Source organism: Sinocyclocheilus rhinocerous, unplaced genomic scaffold, assembly GCF_001515625.1.
Source record: "Sinocyclocheilus rhinocerous isolate Xijiao unplaced genomic scaffold, SAMN03320098_v1.1 scaffold616, whole genome shotgun sequence".
Lineage (NCBI taxonomy): Eukaryota > Metazoa > Chordata > Actinopteri > Cypriniformes > Cyprinidae > Sinocyclocheilus > Sinocyclocheilus rhinocerous.
This window is the reverse complement of record NW_015631496.1, coordinates 522186-543238: the sequence shown is the minus strand read 5'-3', so window position 1 is coordinate 543238 and position 21053 is coordinate 522186. Positions and strand designations below refer to the sequence as shown.

Genomic DNA, 21053 nt, shown 5'->3' with positions numbered 1-21053 from the left:
TCAGATAACGCAGATAACGACACCGCCAGACTGGGGCTGGATTTTCAGAGGATGCTGCGGATTAACCACATTGCTGCGAGTGCTGCGAGGTATGTCATGTCAGTTCAATCACACACTCACACTGCACACAACACTACAGTCACACACATTTCAGAAGATTCAAGATGCAACATTGACTGGGAATTCCAGAGCTCCCGATCGGTACACACTAGTGCTGTTTCTCCAGACACCCGCAGCGATAAGACCCACACACTAATGATAAGGGTCGTGTGATTGGGTCAATCAGTCTCATTCAGGCCTGGATTGCAGGCAGATGGATGTTGGCTTGCTCTCTGACACCTCTCTCACCCCTTCTATTTCCTCTCTGTCTGTCTCTTCACCACTCGTTGTAGCTGTCCTCTGCCCCTTTCATTTCAGCTCAAGGTGTTATTGGCACCGTATTGTTATTTATTGAAAGAACTGGCAAAAAGAATCTTGGTTGCTCAAATACTTGATGAGAATATTGGCATTCCTGTCTCTCTCTCTCTGTGTCTCTGTAGAGATCACTTTTTTGCCATTAACCTCAGCGCTTCAGCGGAGCGTATCGTCCCCCAACAGGTAAGCTCACCTTTTTCTCAACTTCCTGTTTCAGTCATCTCTAATGTTTTTCTTTCTCTCAGATCAGTGCCGTGAGTGCGTGATGTCGGAATATTCACTTTTATTCGTCTTTGGGGAAGGACCATTCAGAAATCCCATTTTTCAAATGAGCAATTTTCTTTATGGTGGCTTTAAAGGACGAATATTCTACACTTTTATAGCACTGTCTATTTTTCCCTGAGGTCCACTTGAAATGTTAGTCAAGGTCTTTAACACAAAAAACAGCCGTAATTTAGTTTTACAGAACCATTTCCCACTCTGTGTGACACTTGGAATTAAATAGGCTTTTTATTTACTGTACATTCTGTAAGGTTTCTATAGGTTAATGACTGATTGTGATTAGCTAAGCTCATTGCATGTGAGTTTCATTATTGAAAAGCCTCTTCACAAGCCTGAATTATGAGTGGACTGAATTATTTCACAAAAAACAGTGCTTAAATGTGTAGCATATGGCTGTAGACTATTGGCAATTTCAACAAATATAATACATTTTCTGCATATTATTTATTAGTAGTATTTAAAAGTACTGCTATATGAACAAAAGTGCAATAACATTTGGTTTGCAAACACTTTAAACAAATAAGGTGTTTTTTTACAGCAGTATTCCTTTTACATAGTAGCAGTTAAAATATTTATTTTAAACCTCAACTTATAACATTAATGTAATCAAATTAAATATAAAACCAAAGCTATTTGCCACTGCCAGGGCATTAACGTTTTTATAGAAAATATTTTATAGTTTGTAATAGAAAAACAAGTTATGCTCAGAGTCCAGAGCCTTGATCATAACATTATAACAGGCACCTTAGAGACCAGCACTATCGCGGGACCCAACGCAGAAGAGTGCAGCACGGGACAAAACTTGATGGGCGAGTGCGGGCGGGTAGAGACTCGTGTGTGCGGGATGCGGGAGAATAAGTGTGTACACACACTAGGTGTTTTGAGCACGAGCGATTGACCCCCAAAGCCCGGTTCGTTTGACTAGTGTGATCGCTCCGTGCCGCGCTCGGGCGCAGTTCGTTTAGTCGTCCCTGGCTCGGTTGGAAGAGGTGGGCCAGAGCGCGCTTCTGTTGGGCTCGGGCGCGGTACGCATGTAGTGTGAGCGCTAACCGCGCCGGAGCGCAGAACTTCTGATATGTGCAGCATGATTGCGTGAACATTTCTGAGCAGCAAAAGTGATAGATATGTAAAGCAATATATTGTGAGAGGGCCGTGTGTTACTGCGTCCCAAACGACTCAAAATAATAGACCACAATGTTATCAAAACGATGCACTCCACTGTGCTGAGCTAGAGCGCTTCTCTGCTGCCTTCACGTGCTATCGGAAACTTTCTATTTCCCACTTATGAAGTCGTCAGTGCTTCATGTGAGCGATGCTGCAGTCTTAGGTCCACCCCAAATGCTCTCATTGGTTCGAGACGCGTGATGACGCCCATCCCTAGCCAGTACTGATCAACATCTCACCCCTCCTGTGACCCATGGTTTGTCTGTATGTGTGCTCAGAGCCAGTGAGCAACAGACTTTCATAATAATAAAAAACTACATTAATGCGCGATAAAATAATTGTCGGCGTTAATCAATTAATGCATTAACGTGATGATAGCGCGTTAACTTGCCCAGCCCTAATATATATATATATATATATATATATTAGGGCTGTCAGTCGATTAACATATTTAATCGCGATTAATCACATGATTGTCTTGCGTTAACTCGCGATTAATCACAACTTAATTGCACATTTTTATCTGTTCTAAATCTACCTTAAATTAATACATAGACTTTAATTAATAGTTTTTAATACTCTAATCAACATGGGCATGGACAAATATGGATGCTTTATGCAATAAATGTTTATTATTAGTGAAACCATAGTTAACATAGAGCATGAAGACTACACAAAAGGTCATAGATGTTTTTCAAAGAACTTGTCCATGTCTATTAGACACATCAAAAAAAGAACATAGAAATACCAGGTCCCCGTTACTTCTCTTTATTTGCACTGAGCAATTTACTTAGACAAACCTGTTTACATTTTCGCAGGACAGGGCAGCTCACTGAGCTCACTCACATGCAATATATATATATAATTTTTAAAAAAATTTGTCCCAAAATGTCCCATTTACTAAATGTGCATGAGTGAATTACAGGCTTCATATAAAATGAATGGAAAATAAAACCGCTCATGTACAATTTAGCTTGACCTACTGAGGTTTCAGCATCAACATTTTCAAAAGGTTAAGCTTCTGCTTTTATTTACCATTTGCTGAAAAACAGAAGAAAAAGTACTTTAATTGAAGGTATACATTTTCAGGTATTTTTTTTATTCTTTTTTGTACCTTATTCAATATAGGTTCTTGTTTTTCCCTCCTAAGAGACCAGTTTTTGCTGTTAACTTGGGTTGTTGAAGTGTTAGCTTATTTGTTTTAAATAGCAAATGAAATCCTGTTTCCATTTTATGCTGTTGTTAATGACAGCAGTCCTATCAAATGTAATAGTGTTGATGAAGTAGTCTGCTTATGGAGAGATCACACAGTTTTTCTGCTTTTCGTCTTTTGGGTCTCTCTGACATTAATATCTTAACTGTTGAGAGTAAGATGTCACTGCAGCAAATAGTTGAGTTAGTGAGAGTGTTGTTTTTATCTTGTCATGGTATATGTGTGTGGGTGTTGATTGCCTGCTGTTCCTTTTGTGTGGGCTGACATGGGGCGGCCCAGTAAATCTCTGCAATACATCCTGACCTAATGACACCAGCAAGCACCCAGACACACACATTCTGAACACAGCTTGTTAACAACCTCAGGGACGTCTCTCTTCCTTCTTGATGCTCAGTCCTCCTTGTCTAACTCTCTTTCCTCCTTTTTATGTTTATTATGTGTGATGCTTATTGAAGTAAATGAGATTTTCCCTTTACAGCTGTTGTGAATAGCGATGAGCCCATGATTGTGTGTTTGTTTGTGTGGCAGAAACTGACATGGAAGACAAAGGATGTGGAGAAATGCACAGTCAGGGGGAAAAACAGCGTGAGTACACAGCCCTTTTATTTCACTTTCTCCCTGTAATTGTGTTGATAGAAGTCAGCAACTGTTGCGTTTAGTGGTTATTAGTCTTGCATAGCCAGACCTTCATCTAAACGGCAGGTCTGGTCTGCAGCTTATTCTGGGAAAGAACGGCCAACATAGACAGAAAGAGACCACATGACTGACATATAATGTGACCAGCCACATTCTGCAGTTTTGTGCCGATTAGAGGCAGATTTATGTGAAATAAATTATACAGTAATAGACTGGTGTTCTAAATATTGGCACATCAGTCTGTATGAACAGCTTTGCAGTAAACATTGAAGAAATGGTCGCAAATATTATAGATTTTGTGAAGAAGGTTATTTCACATACATAACTATGAAAATATCAAAATATACGGACTGATTAAAAAAAGAAATATAATATGGACCATCTATCAATTATTGACCTTAACATGAAAATAATTATCAGTCAGAAAAAACGGTGTCCTTATTCCTAAAAGTTGGGTCAAGGCAGCCAATCAGGTTAGAGCTTGCCAGATCAAGAAGTCACTTTTCTGTGTTGTGTCAGTATGCATCAGATGGTCAGTAAACGGTCTGGCGATTCTCCACAGGTGGCTTCATATACATGTAGATTTGTGAACACACACAGTCTTTATAATATAATTTTTGGTTGAAGACTGAGTTGCAGGGAGCGAGTCAGATCCTGGAGCTCAGCATAGGGATTATGGTAATTTGTGTGTGTGGAAGTAAAGGAAAAAGAGAGTCAGTAATGATGCTCGCTGTAAGCTTCAAGATGAGTCAGTGTGTGTGTGTCATTCAGGAGTTATGTATAGTGTTAGCAAAAGCCAGTGTCTTGTCTTTCACAGGATGAGTGTTACAACTACATCAAAGTGCTGGTGCCACGTAACGATGAAACTCTCTTTGCGTGTGGAACCAATGCGTTCAACCCCACATGTCGCAACTACAAGGTATGACGAGTATATTTCTGTCACACGCTTACACACGCACTTACACACAGTCAATACCTCCTACAGATGCACAGATTTCTAAAGCTTCCCTTTGCAGAATCAAAACTGACAGTCTACATGCACACGTGTACCTAAATTTGTCAGCATTAAAATTAATTTGGATATTAGGCCTGTTCAAAAATGTATATACCCTGCTCCTCCTCAGAAATGAATACATATCCTGTCATACCTGTTTACAAGCTGAATCTGCTGTGAGGGAGTTCTGTGTTCTCCCACCAACGCTGGCTGTTGGCTAAACTAAGCATTTTTCTACAGTTGCAATGAGCAATGTTAACGCATAGTAGTCAGGCATTAACCAGGTTTACATGTATTTTGGGATAATGCCTAAAAAATGCTGGATGGAAGCACCAGGAGGCAAATAAAATGATTAAAATGCACATTAAAAATTAAGGTGGATAAAAGTTTTATTCAGTGAGAAGTCATGCACACAAACTACGGTAGAAATGCATTTACTGAATAAATTCCTAGATGCATGGTCTAAATGTCATGTGACTTTTCTTCAAGTCATTTGACTTAATTTGATCTGATTATGGGCTGCTACTCTATTAGCTAATTTTGCTATTATTTATTTGGAAAGAATATGAGTGCATAAACTATGGTAGAAACGCATTTACTGAATAAATTCTTAGATGTGTGACAAAACTGACATATGACATTGCTTCAAGTCATTTGACTGAATAAATTGCTCAGATGATTAGCTGTTATTTCGCTTAGATGGCTGACTACTATTCGTCATGCATAAACTATGATAGAGATGCATTCACTGAATAAATTCCTGGATTCATTGGGAAAATGTCATGTGACTTTATAATTCGCTCAGATGATTGGCTCCTATTACCGCCAGAACTGTCTGATGTGAGAACAACAAGTAATTTATTAAATTTATTTTTTTTAAAAAGCCCTAATGATTTCAAAATTTTAATTGCTGTTTTATGTAGTAGTCAGTCATCAATTGTTACTTATTTGCTAATAGTTTTTCAAATTAATCTTATTACGCTTTTTTAAAAGACAGCTTGAATCAAAATGACCCTTTTTAGTTTTAAAATGTCCATGGAATTAATTTTCTTTAAAATTTGTCAATAATGTCATAGGTTTTCACCAATTCAGTCAATCCCACTCAAAAATGTCACATAAAATGTGTTTTGTATTATGTTAACAATCTTGAATATTAATTAGATTCTTGAAGACTTGTTTTAACTCCTTAAACTGATTTTATTTAGTGCCTGCACAAATATACCACACATCGCTAGTTTGATGTGCAATCAGACCAGTCCTGTGATTGATGGTTTTCCAGCGGAACAGTTCCTGAGCGGTGTGTGTGTGTGTGTGTGTGTGTGCGTGCCCATGTGTTTGTTTGCCAGAGAGCATGTAAATCTGACTAAACTCCGGAGGAGGCCAGCAGGGAGTCAGCTAAACTCTCGGATGAGGCTTTGCTCTCAACTTTTCCATTTGAGGCTCTTTGGAGATCCTGATTTATGCACCTTACCCTGAAGGCATCTTCCCTCCATATCCCTCTCTTTCCTCCTCCTCTCCTCTTCTCTCTCTCTCTCTGTCTCCATTTCCCGTGTTCACCGTCTCGTTTTTCTGCATCTCTCCGAGGAGAAGGCCGGTTTGTTAGAGCCCCGGAGAAGGACGATATGTCACGTCGTGCAAATCATGTCGCTCAGTTCCTCTGCCTCGTCTCCTCACGCATTCCTTCACTTTCAACTCACAGCTTGAGAGGTTACACATTAACTGTGGAGAACTTTCTGTAAAACTGTGCAAGGAGAGGTTGAGGAGAGATTGTAGGTTTGAGACTTGGAAAAGTTACATTTGCCATTTTAGACTCTTATATCGTGTTTTCCCCAGTGTCTATTTATGGTAGTCAAGAAATCTTGCCACAAAAGTATCCATAATGTATATTTTCTTTTGAGAGGAACAATATATTGGCACCATATCGGTTGTCAGCTGAGATATTAGAGATATTTTAGAATTTATCGGTATCGGTCAATATTGGATATTTATTTGTAATTTATTTACAAATTTACTGTTTGTTGTTCAGGGATTCTTGCACCAAAAGCACCCGTAATGTACGTTTTCTTCGGAAAGGCATGATATATTTGTTTTTTGTTCTTATTTATCGGTATCTTATATTTTATTTTTTATTTTTTTTGTAAATGCTTATTTCCCATATTTTTACGTTTAGATAACCTTTCAGCCATCTATTGCTTGTTTATCATTTAAAAACACAAATTATTATTATTATTATTATTATTACTAAATATAATACATATTTTTCATAATGTATGTTATGTTGTGATGGCTAAATTCACTAGTAACATTTAAAATGATGGTCAATTTCTAGTTTTTAGTGTTTTACTTTTAATTTATTTACACAATAATAGTGTGTAATCTGTCAGAATTTTTATATTGGTGCATTCCTAGCACAGTTTTTGCTGTGTTTTGCCAGACTCTCCTGTTTGAGTAGGATTTAGGTTATTCATATTTCTGAATAAGTGATAAACGGACACATAACACAAACAAACAAACAGGCACACTTTCCTCGATAGAGGTGTATAGATGGTCAATCTTTGACATAGAACCAATCCAGTGCTGTTCCTGCTTTAATTCCCCTCTATTCTTCTCTATCCCTGTGAGTTACAGGGCAGTGTAAGGGCTGGTGAGCTTCAGCTGGTTCAGTAGGTGTTAATCCGGTAGGGATGACACACAATGTGACCCTGAATACCAGAATGCCCATAGGACCCTCTCAGCCGCACTGCTAAATGTGTTTGTGCGTGTGTATAATCCAGCCATTTTTGTGAGGACGTCTCTAGCCCTGCAGGGGGAATATCTGTGTGGATTTGTACACATATATGTGTGTGTCACCCAACACAGGCAGTTAGCACGCTGTTTTTTTGTTCTGTGAACACCACAGGTCGGGAGCTTCTGCTCTGCCTCTGACTAACAAGAGAAACTAGCACACTGTTCACACCTACAGCTCCAAAAGAGGAACAAAAAAACAACAACCATGGAACACACACCACCCACCGGTCCACAAACATTTATACAACACTGGATTTCAAGCTCCCAAAAGTCTATGCAAAAACCATCAACCAGTATTTAAAACATGCCCTTAATGGTATTTATTTACAGTATAATGGCACTGTAAATAAAGGTATGTTTTTTAATACTTATAATTAATTGTTGAATTTACCAGCAATTTCTGAATGAAAATTGTTTTACAAACAAATATTTTTCACTGTAGTTGTAAACAATTCACCAGTGCATCACAATTCTTTCTCAATAGATTCTGAATCGGAATTGAGAATATTAAAGAGACAATTCATCCAAAAAATGAATGTTCTGTCCATTTACTCGCCCTCACGTCTTTTTGCCCAAACAATGAACGTCAGTGGGGTCCAAATCAACAAGGAATTGATTAGACATTTTTCAGTATGTCTTCGTGTTGTATTTCTAGGGTTCTTTAGTTGGCTCAGTGTGTGTAAGGGTCCTTTTTTCCTCTATCTGGTCAGATGTCTTCTCTGGAGCAGGATGGAGAGGAGGTGGTCGGTCAAGCCCGTTGCCCTTTCGAATCCCGCCAGTCCAACGTTGGCCTGTTTGCCGGTGAGTTGGCAGAGCACCAGCCGTCTGGGGAGGAAGACACGAAATCTCCTATAATCTCACTAGTGTTCCACTGACATTTTACAAAGTGCAGGAAGTCGCAGTGAGACAGCAGTGATCACAGAAGCACAGAGATTCAAAAGGGACATGAGGGAGATGAGACGCGTCTTTCTTTTTTTCCTCTTTGTACCATATACACACTGAACTGAACTGAGCTTAGCTCCGCTGTGTGGGGTTCGTGTTGTTTTGATTTATCAATACTTGTTTCTCACCTCACTTCCCAGGTGGTGACTTTTATTCAGCCACAATGACAGATTTTCTAGCAAGTGATGCAGTGATTTACCGAAGTTTAGGAGAAAGCAGTCCTGTCCTGCGTACCGTAAAATACGACTCAAAATGGCTACGAGGTGCGTCACCTGTTATTCAGATACCTACATTTATTTTCTGTATAATTTCAGTCTTTTTATGTTTTTAATCATGTCTTTGTTTATTTAGAGCCTCATTTTCTTCATGCCATTGAGTACGGGAACTACATCTACTTCTTTCTCAGCGAGATTGCAGTAGAGTACACCACCCTTGGCAAGGTCAGACACTTCAGTTCATTTCTTCAATATACTGCAAAAACACTTTTTCCTAATTTTCCTTTCTCCTTGTTTTCCAAGAAAAATAAGAAGATACGTTTACTTAAAGAAAAATTGCATCAACTATTAAGATTTGTTTTCAGAGTAGTCATTAAGTTTATTGATTATTTATTTATTTTTTATTTTTTTTGGTAACATTTTATCCAGTATAGAGACCAATTCTCTATGAACTATTTGCTTATTAGCATGCCTATTATTAACAAATTGGCTGTTTATTACTGCTTATAAAGCACATATTCTGCAAGACCATTTTATACATCCCTAATCCTACCCAATACCCAAACTTAACAACTACCTTACTAACTATTAATAAGTAGCAAATTTGTAGTTTATTAAGGCAAAAGTTAAAATAAAGTGTGACCCTTTTTTTCATTTTCAGGTAAAGCCAACAAGAACAAACTATTTGCCAATGTAGGTCTGAAAAATGTCTCTCACTTCCTTACTTTTTTTATGTCTCATTTACTTACACCAGGTGGTGTTCTCTCGGGTCGCTCGCGTGTGTAAGAATGATAATGGTGGCTCTCCAAGGGTTCTAGAGCGCTACTGGACGTCTTTCCTGAAAGCCCGGTTAAACTGTTCGGTTCCGGGTGATTCGTTTTTCTACTTTGACGTTCTTCAGTCATTAACCAATGTCATGCAGATCAACCACAGGCCTGCGGTTTTAGGCGTCTTTACCACTCAAGCCAACAGGTACGGAGTCTCACCATAATACGATTTGTATTTCCATAAACACTTCAACAACAATCTTAATTTATTTGAATCCAATCCATTTGATTTATTTATGAATAGTTTATTTGTTGGAATAAGAGTTTGTTTAGAAAAAAACATCCAGCGGAGCTTTTATCTCCTCAGTATCACCGGTTCTGCTGTATGTGCATTCTACATGGATGACATAGAGAAAGTGTTTAATGGGAAGTTTAAGGAGCAGCGAAACAGCGAGTCGGCCTGGACGCCAGTTCCTGATGAAATGGTGCCCAAACCACGGTGAGTCATGAAGGGTTATAGCAATCCACTAATATCAGTAAATACTTTTATAATAATTATACATATATAAATATTAATTAAATTAAAACAATGGAATGTAGTCTTCAAATAGTAAACAGAAAGAAAATATTATAATATGTAGTTATAATATATATTATAATTATAGAGTAATGAGGAAGAACGCATCAAATTCAATAATAATAAATAATAAATGCTGTTCTTCTGAACTTTCTATTCATCTAAAAAAATTATGTAGCATACCTCAATTTCACAAAAATATTAAGCAACTCAACTGTTTAAACACTGATAACAAAAAGAAATGGTTGAGCACTAAGTTAGCACATTAGAATGATTTCTGAAGGATCATGTGACACTGAAGACTGAATTAATGGCTGCTGAAAATTCAGCTTTGCCTTCACAGTAATAAATTACTTTTTAAAATGTATAAAAAACTGATATTTTAAATTGTAATAATATTTCACAATATTACAGTTTTTGCTGTGTTTGTTTGAAAAAATAAATGCAATATCCCTAGAGTAAGATGAAAACATCACACAAAAGCATGTATTAATAAACAGATCAAATATAACATGCCACATACACATAAGTGACAAAGAATCGACTTCCTCGTCATCTTGCTCTGCGAGATATGCCTGGACCGTTTCTCTGGATCTGTGACAGCAGCCTGTTCAGCCCGATGGACTCCAAAAACAGCTTTTATTTAACAGTGGCAGATGGTTGGAATGGTTCTTGTTAATTGTGTGTGTGTATGTGAGCTGTTTTTGCAAATCATTTCCATGAGGCTTCATGGGAAAAGTCTGTGCAGGTAGTAGTCTATAGTTTTTTTATCTCTATCTCTATCTCTCTCTAGGCCGGGGTCCTGTGCTGGTGACGGCCCTGCTGCTGGTTATAAGTCCTCCACAGATTTCCCTGATGAAACTCTTACATTCATTAAGTCTTATCCACTAATGGATGAGGCCATACCGTCTGTCAACAACCGACCCTGCTTCACACGAACCACCAGCAGGTACGCACACACATGCTCCAATAGAAATTGTACACTCAACCACTCATTATTTTAGCACTCTTTATTTCTCCAGTGAGGAGGCAACCGTTATTAGTGCTGGAGAATAAATAAGCATTTAGTGTTGTGATGGAAAGACATGTTTGTGATTTGTTTTGTTGACTAATTAGCTTATGTTCCTGATGTAGGTTCAAGCTGACCCAGATAGCTGTGGACACAGCAGCTGGCCCATATAAGAACTACACGGTTCTGTTTCTGGGTTCAGAAAACGGACGAGTCCTGAAGATTCTCGCCAGCATGCACCCAAACTCCACCTACAGCACGCAGGTTTTGGAGGACATAGATGTTTACAACCCCAACAAGTGAGTTATATTGCATGCACACACTCCTTGGTTGCGACATGATATATGTTATTTTGTCTGAAAACAAAAAAAAAAAAATGTTTTGTTGTTGTTTAATGTGCAGCTATGTAGCATTTTGGATCAGTACATTTTCACTGTGGAAAGGGCTACAATGGCGTGCAGCAGTCAAATTCCGGAAGCAAAAATCTCCATAGAGAAATTAATTTTTTTATGACAACTTATCAACCATTAAAGACAGACCTACAATGAGCTGGAGTGTTGGTAACCAGTGAAATATGATTTTGATGAAGCCATAAAACTGCATTACTTTAACTTAGTTTTTAAGTAATCTCCACCAATCAGACAATCACAACAAATCAGAGTAATTTAGTGCCCACCCATTGCAGAGAAAGCACTGCAATGACGTCAATAAACATCAAATATTTTTGCTTCAAATTAAAGTTTGTAATGTAGTGATTCACATTGTAGCTGGTTGGTTTAGTTCATGACTTATAACTCTTTAACAGATACCTTTTTTTGACCCCTATGGGAGAAATGCTTCCAAAGTCAAGGCTGCTGAAAAAATGGGATAGTATGATGGGATACTAAGAGACAAACAGGAAACAAAGAGAAAGGAACAGGACTGGGAAAAGATCTTGAGGAATCAAACTCGAGTTGCCCGAGGCACTGCTAAACCATATGTCAGAGCACTGCCCATGAGGCTATGGCTCTGGTGCTGATCTGCATTTTGATAGAGTTTATTCTAGAATACACATGAACCAGACAAGCCTGAGAAATAGTGTGAGTTTAGTGAGTTTTTAGTGTGAATTGAGCTGAAGACACAAAATTGTTGTTGCAGTTGTCCGATTTTATTGATTATTTGAAATATGTTATCAAATCCGTTTCAGATATTTTTATTCAAGTAGATAAGAGCTGTACCAAAATGGCTGCTAGGTGGACTGGCTTGCCTTAAAGGGATTTTAGGTCGACCCAGAGCAGGAAACCAAGCAACAGATAAGATGTCACTTCTCTGAGCAAACACAACTTCACCTAGAAGGTGCTTTACAAACACATCTTCAGTTTCAGCTCTTTTTCATGCACTTCACACTCATTGACAAGTCTCAGGCAAATATAAACATGCACACACATAACCCCAAACTCAATGTCGACAGAGGCGTTTGATTAAGAGAGAATCTCTCCTGCAGTAAATGGGACGGTTGGTACATGTGGAGCTGTAATTGTACTCCTGGGATCTTGCCCATGTTTGTGTTCCTCTTGTGTATCTGACAACCAGCCTCAACTCCAGCTGAGACTCACAAGTTTCACAACAAAATGTGACCACATCTTCATGCAGCATTGCTCACTTTTTCCCCTGAAAACCCCACCTCATGTGAAAGTTAGCCTTTGGGAACGACACTTTACATGATGCAAAGGATTTATTTTGATTATTACAGATACTGAGGAAGATGAATTACAGTCAACCTTTACGGCATGACCTTCTTCAATCAACTCGATGGGGGTGACTCATCTGTGTGCCACACATATTGGATTTCTTTCTATATATTTTTTTTTCTTTATTGAGGATTGCTTTTTCCTTCCATTAGAGAGAAAGGTTTACCCCCGACCTCCTTTAAAGCCACTTTCAATATCCTTTCGAACATGAAATAAGATAAGAATCCGGAGCTGCTCTTTTCCGTAAAATGAAAGTATATTGTGATCAGGAGGACATGACTACTCCATATTTAAAGTTTTAGCATTTTTGTTATTTTTTGTGTTTAGATAGTCTTTATTAATTTTTATTATTAGTAATTTTAGTACATTAAGTTACAATGAATGAAAATGTGAAATATTGCCTTGGCACAATTTTTTTTTTGTATTTTAGTTAATTTTAGTTAATGTTTATTTTTTATGGTTTTAGTTAACTATAATAACCTGTTGCTTACAAGTTTACAATTATAGCTGAAATTGCTTTCGGTTTTGTGTCACACTACAAATCGAAGGTCACATTTTGCATTGCATTATGGGATACAGTATTTCATGCACCGTACTTTTGTTGTATACAGCACATTTTGTGAAATGTACAGGATAATTCAGTTATTCCATGCGTTCAGAAAATATGCCTTTTGCATTCTTATGGAAGTAGTATGAATTGCATACAATTCTAAACATAAACTTTATTAGTAATAATTTTTATGTACATATATGGTACTTTTGAACCCTCTTTAATAACTGGCATAAAAATGGCATACCAACACAAACCACCGTTTCTCTCCTCAGGTGTGATGTGCGTGGTGAGGACCGGAGGATTCTGGGATTGGAGTTGGACAAGGATCATCATGCCCTGTTTGTGGCGTTCTCAAGTTGCGTGATCCGCGTTCCACTCAGTCGCTGTTCTGACTACGGCATCTGCAAAAAGTGAGTGACACAAAACCCAGACCCACAATCATTCCCATTAAATATGTATTACATGTGAGAGCACTTAACATATACAATGCTGTACTACATCTTTTACTATTTTAATCACGTAAACTCATAAGTGTTACTATCGTAGAGTAGTTTAAAACATTTATTGAAGATGGAACCAGCATCACAAACTCTATTCACGATGCAGTGCAGCAGCTCAGTCCTCAGAGAAAAATGTATGACAGTCGTGCAAGAATCTTCTAAAAAGTCCTATGTGCTGATTCGCTTTTGATCTATTATGGATAACGTTCTCCATAAGTGCGCTGAAAGCGGTATGTGTTTCCAAAGACAGGCATTCTTAAATGCATTCAAATTTAAACACAGATGGATTTTAGAGGGCAAAAGGTTTTAGATTGTAGCCTCAAAGTTATAGAGATGGGTCGTCAATGATGAAGAAGTGTTTCCTCCATCACATGCTGCAGTCCTCGAGCCAGCATCACCACATGCTTCCACTACTCACACGCAAATTAGAGCCATCTGATTGGTCACAGGCCAAGACACAGCAAACAATTCCTTTTTTTCCCCACACAGCTGTAGTTTGAACATGCTGATAGACTGTGTTTCCTTATAAAAGATCTCCAAATCCTATCAGGGAATTTCAGTCCCAATTTCTTTCCAAAAACCATCCTGATGTCTGATCCAGCCATGTCTTAACTTTTTACCAATCTGTTAGCTCATGCCTGCTCAGCCTCAGGAGAAACACTCACACGGGATTCTCTGTGGACTTGTGAGAAAACATCTCTTTTTTTCTCTCTCTCTCGCTCTGTTTTTTCGCTCACAGAATTGTTTTCATGCACCAAGTGCTGGATGCAAAAACAGCTGTGTTTGTTTAAATTCAAAGAGGTTTTTTTTATCTAAAAGAACAAAAGAAGTCAAAAAGCTCATATTTTTTAGCCATCCTGTATTCAAAGTTTAACACTGTGTAATTTCTGTGCATCATCAAACATTATTTGCAAAAAATAATGTTTTTTTTAACAGGTTTCCCCAAACTATCTGCTATTGGTCGTTCAAACAGATAGCCCCGCCCCAGACTCACACTAATGGTTGAGCCACTGTTGCCATGTCAGGCTGGTCACGATGTGACAGTGACACATTTTCACTTTTTCAAGGAAATCAAGCTACAAACATGATACTTAGAATTGTTTATGTATTTTGAAAGAAAATTACAGTCCCTATGTTTATGTATATCCTGTTGAAACTGGACGTTTGTGTGGGAAATATCAAAGGGTTTGTGAGTATTTATTTATTTTAAAGCCAGTAGTTGGCTAACTAATGCTATTTGCTAGTTGGCTGCAGGTGGTTTTAGGGGGTGGGACATTCTCGTTCTAAAGAACATTTGATTGGACAAAAATCAGAGCAGTGCAGGATGAGTCATAAGTTTTTTTTTTTTTTTTTGTCAGTTCTCCCAGAAGAGAAAGACTGAATTTTAAAGATGTTCGTCTGGTAAATAGTTTATTTTGCACCTTTTTGTCAATGCGGATGTAAGATAATTCTTGAGAATGTGCGTATTTCTTTATTAGCCACTATACTAAACCATTTGTAGAATAACAAAATACAATCAACGATAAAACTATTTGCACTACAAACCAGTGTGTTAATGATTAAGCTAATAAATTAAAATATGATGAAGAAGACCCAACTTTATGCATGTTCTGCAAGACTCCCATTTCCAGTTTTACTCACTGTCCCAGTTTTAATGCAAATAGAAAACTTTAAGTACGCTCACTCAGGGACTTCAGTAAGATTTTACCTGAAAAGATTTTAGATTTTTTTATAATCATATGTTAATTTAAAAAATATTGTATAATTTTACCTTGTTGTATTTTTGTTTATTTTGGATTTATTTTTTGTTTGTAACTCTTGTATTATTCCAACTCCGTTTTTGCCATGAAGATAGCCTTAGATGCTGACATGGCAATACAAATAAATAACTACTACTAAAATACAATGAATAATGGGAGTTTACAAAATCAAACAGCATAACAGACTGTAAACTAAAATAACTGCCATGTGCTGACATTGAAAGCTTTGCACATTCCAGTTAAAAATTGGACTTAAAAATAAGGTGGATAGTATAGCCAAATTATAGTTCAAGTAATATTTTTGTCAATTTTTAGTAGGTCATTAGCATATAGATGACTTTAAACCTAATAGACAGACTAAAAGTGACTCAACTCTATTTTTGTTTTAATTTTTTCATTTAAACTGGAATAAGAGAAAGTATTTAAGTATATAACCTTTAACAATAGATAAAGTGCTAAAGCATAGCGACCAACAGGCATAGCATGGGGAAATTAACAACCTGTGAGGAGGAAAAAATAGCAGAAAAATTGAAGTGACCTCTCTCTTTCACTCTGACTCGCATCTAGTCACCTCACACATGCTTTTTTTTGTCTTTTCTTTTCTGTCTTTCGCTCTCTTACCGTCTCTCTCTCCATCTGTATCTCTCTCTCTCTGTTTCTCCGAGCGACTCGCCGGCTCTACCATGTATCTGAATCTCAGTTGGCCTCTGGCAAACACAACACACCTGTCAATCATGCAACACAAATACACACACAAACACACACACACACACCTGACTATACAGCAGTCAGTCACACTCTTTCTCTCTCTCTTATTTTTTTTCTCTCAGTCTGACTGAGTGTCTGACCAGCGAGAGGCAATAATGCTTTGTTATGGAGATGCTGTGTCTGGCTGTCCCTTCCAGCTTGTCACATACACTTGGAGAGAGAGGGGAAAGGGAAATTGGGGGGAGTATGGAGACAGTGAGCGAGGAAAACACACACAGCCTTTCCAGCACATGTGCTATGCATTAACTCTGCGTGTGTGTGTGTGTTTTAGGAGCTGTCTGTCCTCACGAGACCCTTACTGCATCTGGCTGAATGTGGGGAACTGTGCCACAGTGGCGCCGGGATTCAAGTGAGTTAAAGCTACATCACACGACCCTTCTATTAGTCCTGCCACAGTAAACACTTTTACGGTTCGTTAGAATAAAAGAGCCTACACGACTACTGAATTCTGCACACAAGTTTACTATACCGTCAACAGTGTGTTTCTACAGCATACTTTATTGTTAAAGATCTCTTAGAGCTTATGTTACCATAAACATCCTTAATACATGTGGTAAAAATCAGATGGTTGTAAAATGTCTTTAAAATGTATAACCAAGTGCAGTTCCAGAATTTTACTAGACAGTCTATACAATGACCAGGATGACTTCGTAGATAATATTCAAAATATTTTTGCTGTAAATTTAATATATCATCCTGGGTAATACTTTACAATAAAATTTCAATTGGTTTACATTGCATTAGGTATCAAACTCTAACAGTAAACAATAATTTTGCAGCAATTATTAATTTGGGTTATCTCAGTTTCTACATATACTAAAAAAACATCTGTCAGTGTACACTACCATTCTAAAAGTTGTAATTTTTTATCTTTTTGAAAGAATGCATTTATTTAATCAAAAATACAGTAAAATAAGTAATTTTTTGAAATATTATTACAATTTAAAATGACTATTTTCTATTTTAATATATTTTAAAATACAATTTATTCTGTTATGGTTAAGCTGAATTTTCAGCAGCCATTACTCTAGTTTTCAGTGTTACATGATCCTTCAGAAATCATACCAATGTGGTGCTCAAGATACGTTTCTAATGATTATTAATGTTGAACATAGTTGTGCTGCTTAAAAGTTTTGTGGAAACAGTGATATATTTTTTCAGGATTCTTTGATGAATAAAAAGTTCAAATGAACAGCATTTATTTGAAATAGAAGTCTGTAACATTGTACATGTCTTTATAGTCACTTTTGATCAATTTAATGCATCCTGAATTGAAGTATTAATTTCTTTCAAAAAAAATTAAAATAGGAAAAATATGCAATATGAAAATAATTGAAGACAAAATGTGTTTTACTGAGAAAAAACAAGATTTGGTTTTTAAAAAGCCTTTTTCCAAAAGGTACATCTGGAAAAAGGGGGGGTCGTCTTATAATCAGGGTCGTCTTATATTCAGGCCAGTACGGTAATTGACCTCTGAGTTCTGAATGGTGGTGTATTTTATTTCTTTCTTGTGTAATTTAATTTTGCTTTTTGTATGCATCTTTGGTTTGTAATTAATCTGGTTTGTAAAAGTGTTTATAATACCTAATGCATTTAACTGATGTTAACCAACTGAACCTTATTGTAGTGTTACTCCATCACTTTAGAGACGTTTCTTGAGTGAATTAATTTTACCATCTGGTTAAAATTATAGTAAATTGGTAGTTTAAGTTGGAGTCAATAGCCTTGTGGGCAGCGCTTCGAGATATAGCACAGTTGTGCGATTCTTTCCTACTCTCTCTCCCACTTTGCATTCTGTCAATTATTTATAGTGTCCTGTCCCATTAAAGACAAAAACCAAAACAATACATCTTAAAAAAGCATTTACAGTGAATGCTTGTAAAAAGTGCATTATCTTTGTTTGCGATGACATCACTGTTACACTCATTCACCCGGTCTGTTGTTGATTTAGTCAGATGCTTCAGACCAGATATATGTGCAGATATTTATCTCCGATAAACTTCATGTAAGAGACAAACACACTTGTTTATGAGACTTAAAAATGGTTATAATGGCACATTAACATTTACAAATATTTGTAAAAGTAATGTGGTATCATTGCTGTGTACGGTATCTGACAAGCCCATGCAACTCATGATGTTTTCTTTTTTCAATTAATGTTTTATTGATGAGAATTGTACTTTTAAGAGTGTAGGACAGTAGAGAATAGACAGGAAACTGGACAGAAAATGGACTGCTCTTTAATATCATGAGCATTTGTACTTACCACTGTGCTCTCACAAATTCATGTGACTCTATGAATATATCACAGTCTGTGTTAACATTTTACATTTTTATGCATTAGGTAGATGTTTTTATCAAAAGTGACTTGCACTGAATTCAAGGTATATTTTTTTAGCTGAATCAAACTAACTTTGCTAGTGCCATGCTCTACCATTTGAGTTTATAGAAATACTCATTTAAATATCTTAGCAGTTGCATAGATCTCTGGCTGAAAGGGCAAACCTACATCCCCACCATTTTCCACAATATCAGCTTGTGCCAGGGATGTATCTAGTACTGCCTCTGCAATTGTCAAGCAGAAGTGCATTTCACTTGTGTGAGTTATAATAAGTGCAGATCCAGAGCTTGAATTTGTTATTATTAATGTTTTGCTGAGTGGTCGCTGCGGTTGTCATCAGTTGTGGAAAGCAACAGCGGCAATATTCTCCCCAGCACGCTCTGATGTTTTCCCGCTCGAGAGACGCATCCACTGACGTACAGCTGCAATTTTGGTTTATTAAAAAAAGTTAAAACCCTAAACCCCTTGTACTCAAAGTGGAAATGTTACTGGGAGATCAGTATCGTATTCTTAACATGCTATTGCTGATCTGTGCGTTTGTCTACACACCAAACAAATCCTGCGACAGATGTAGGAATTAAGTTATTTTATTTAGCTGAATGCATTTAATTTAATGATGGTTTTTATACACTTTCACTGTAACCTGGTCACGGTCTTTAATTATATTTTCTGGCCATAAACTCAATTATTGACTCTTAATGTGTCCTAATGTGAGTATTGATCTCTATAAACAGAGATGGGGAATCATTTCATCTTGAACTCATGAAAATGATTATGTACACAGCAGATTTCCAGACCGCTGCCAACAAAATGGACGGAACTTGTGGAGAGTACTTATCAATGTCCCAGAAGAGCTTTGGTTTACTTCAGCATTCAATTATATGCTTCCATAGCCAAACTTATGTCAGAGTCATACATCTTGTGCTGTCAGATGCCTTAAAGTCTTCTGTAATCATACAGCGCATTAAAATTATAAAGACCTTTAGAATCTTGGCTAAAATCTAGAATTTTGGTTTCTGTGATAGAAACCAGATGCAACAGCACTGAAAATGTAAAACTGATATAGATAGAATGACAGAGTGTTTTAAAGTTTGTCAATAATACCTTAAAAATACAATAAACCAGATCAGTTACAACAGAAAGATACATAGCAGATTTGAATTATACAATAAACAACTGAAATACACTTTTATTCAAAAGTTAGTTTGTCAGTGCATTTATTTAATGCTTTTATTCAGCAAGCATGCATTAAATTGTGACAGTAAAAGTGACAGTAAAAATATTAATAATGCTACAGAAGATTTCTATTTCAAGTAAATGATTTTCCTTTGAACTAAAAAAAATACCATACACTATCTATGTTTCTACAAACATAACCATTTTCAACATATAAAATGTTTCTTGAGCACCAAATCAGCATATTATAATGATTCCTCTTCAAATGACACTGAAGACTCAAATAATGGCTGCAGAAAATTCACCTTTGCCATCACATGAATCAATTACATTTTCAAAATATGTTAACATAGAAAACAGTTATTTTAAAAAGTAAATCAATTACTGACCCCAAACTTTGAACAGTAGTGTAAATAGGCTGCTGTTCAATGGGCTGCTGTTTAATTGTTAGGGCTAATTGTACTGTTTGTTTGGTAGTGAGGGAACATTTAGCTGCATTTCATTTTTTGATTTCGCTACATTGATTATAACTTGACCTGTTCTGATTAAAGTCCATCAATTCTGCACTTTTGTCAATCAGACCAGGATGCTTATTGCACACAAAAAAATGCAATATTGGGCTGAAATCATTATGTCCAGACTAATTGGTTGTCACATTAAACAAACTGTGATTGGTCACTTGGTCACTTGGCCCCTTCTGATAGGCTTTTGGCCTGAATACACCACAAGAAACTTTATGCTGACTTTAAGTCTGGCGACATGAGAATAAGAAATAAGACAAGAGAAACTTTAGTTCCAGAGCACTGTGTGTTTAAATGCTAATCAGCGTCTAATGAAATTCTGCAAGACTGAGAGGGTGAAATGTAAGAAAAGAGGGCAACAGATGTACGATGGTAATACTTTGACTTTCTCATTTTTAGAACAGCTCCGTGGCTTGTTTTTTGCAGTGTACTGCGGATAGGAGAATATGAAGAAAAATATGACTTTATTATCTTGTGGGATATTTTCTCTTTGTGTTCTCCTTTTCCCTATTCGCTCTCTCCCAGGGGCAATTTAATCTCCATATGATGAGAGAGAGTGTTTGTGATAATGTGTGTGTGTGTGTGCAAGTGTGTTGGCCAATTCAGGTATAATGAAAAGCATGCATCTCAGAGGCATGTTGATGCTCAGATATTATGCACCTGCAAGATCCCAATTTACCACTTTATGCAGGAGATTTTTTTTA

The 21053-nt window shown here is 37.0% G+C and overlaps 1 protein-coding gene across 1 annotated transcript in view; it reads left to right on the top strand.

The window, feature by feature from the left end:
• Positions 1–21053, top strand: part of LOC107741742 (semaphorin-6D-like) — an 87351-nt gene that overhangs the window by 44935 nt on the left and 21363 nt on the right. Inside the window, exons 5-17 of the mRNA XM_016554513.1 lie at positions 5–89; positions 540–597; positions 3602–3658; positions 4527–4628; positions 8201–8291; positions 8573–8695; positions 8784–8872; positions 9402–9619; positions 9782–9913; positions 10785–10940; positions 11126–11299; positions 13556–13693; positions 16583–16660. Of these exons, the coding sequence (XP_016409999.1) occupies positions 5–89; positions 540–597; positions 3602–3658; positions 4527–4628; positions 8201–8291; positions 8573–8695; positions 8784–8872; positions 9402–9619; positions 9782–9913; positions 10785–10940; positions 11126–11299; positions 13556–13693; positions 16583–16660 (1501 nt within the window). The remainder of the gene's footprint in view (positions 1–4; positions 90–539; positions 598–3601; positions 3659–4526; positions 4629–8200; positions 8292–8572; positions 8696–8783; positions 8873–9401; positions 9620–9781; positions 9914–10784; positions 10941–11125; positions 11300–13555; positions 13694–16582; positions 16661–21053) is intronic.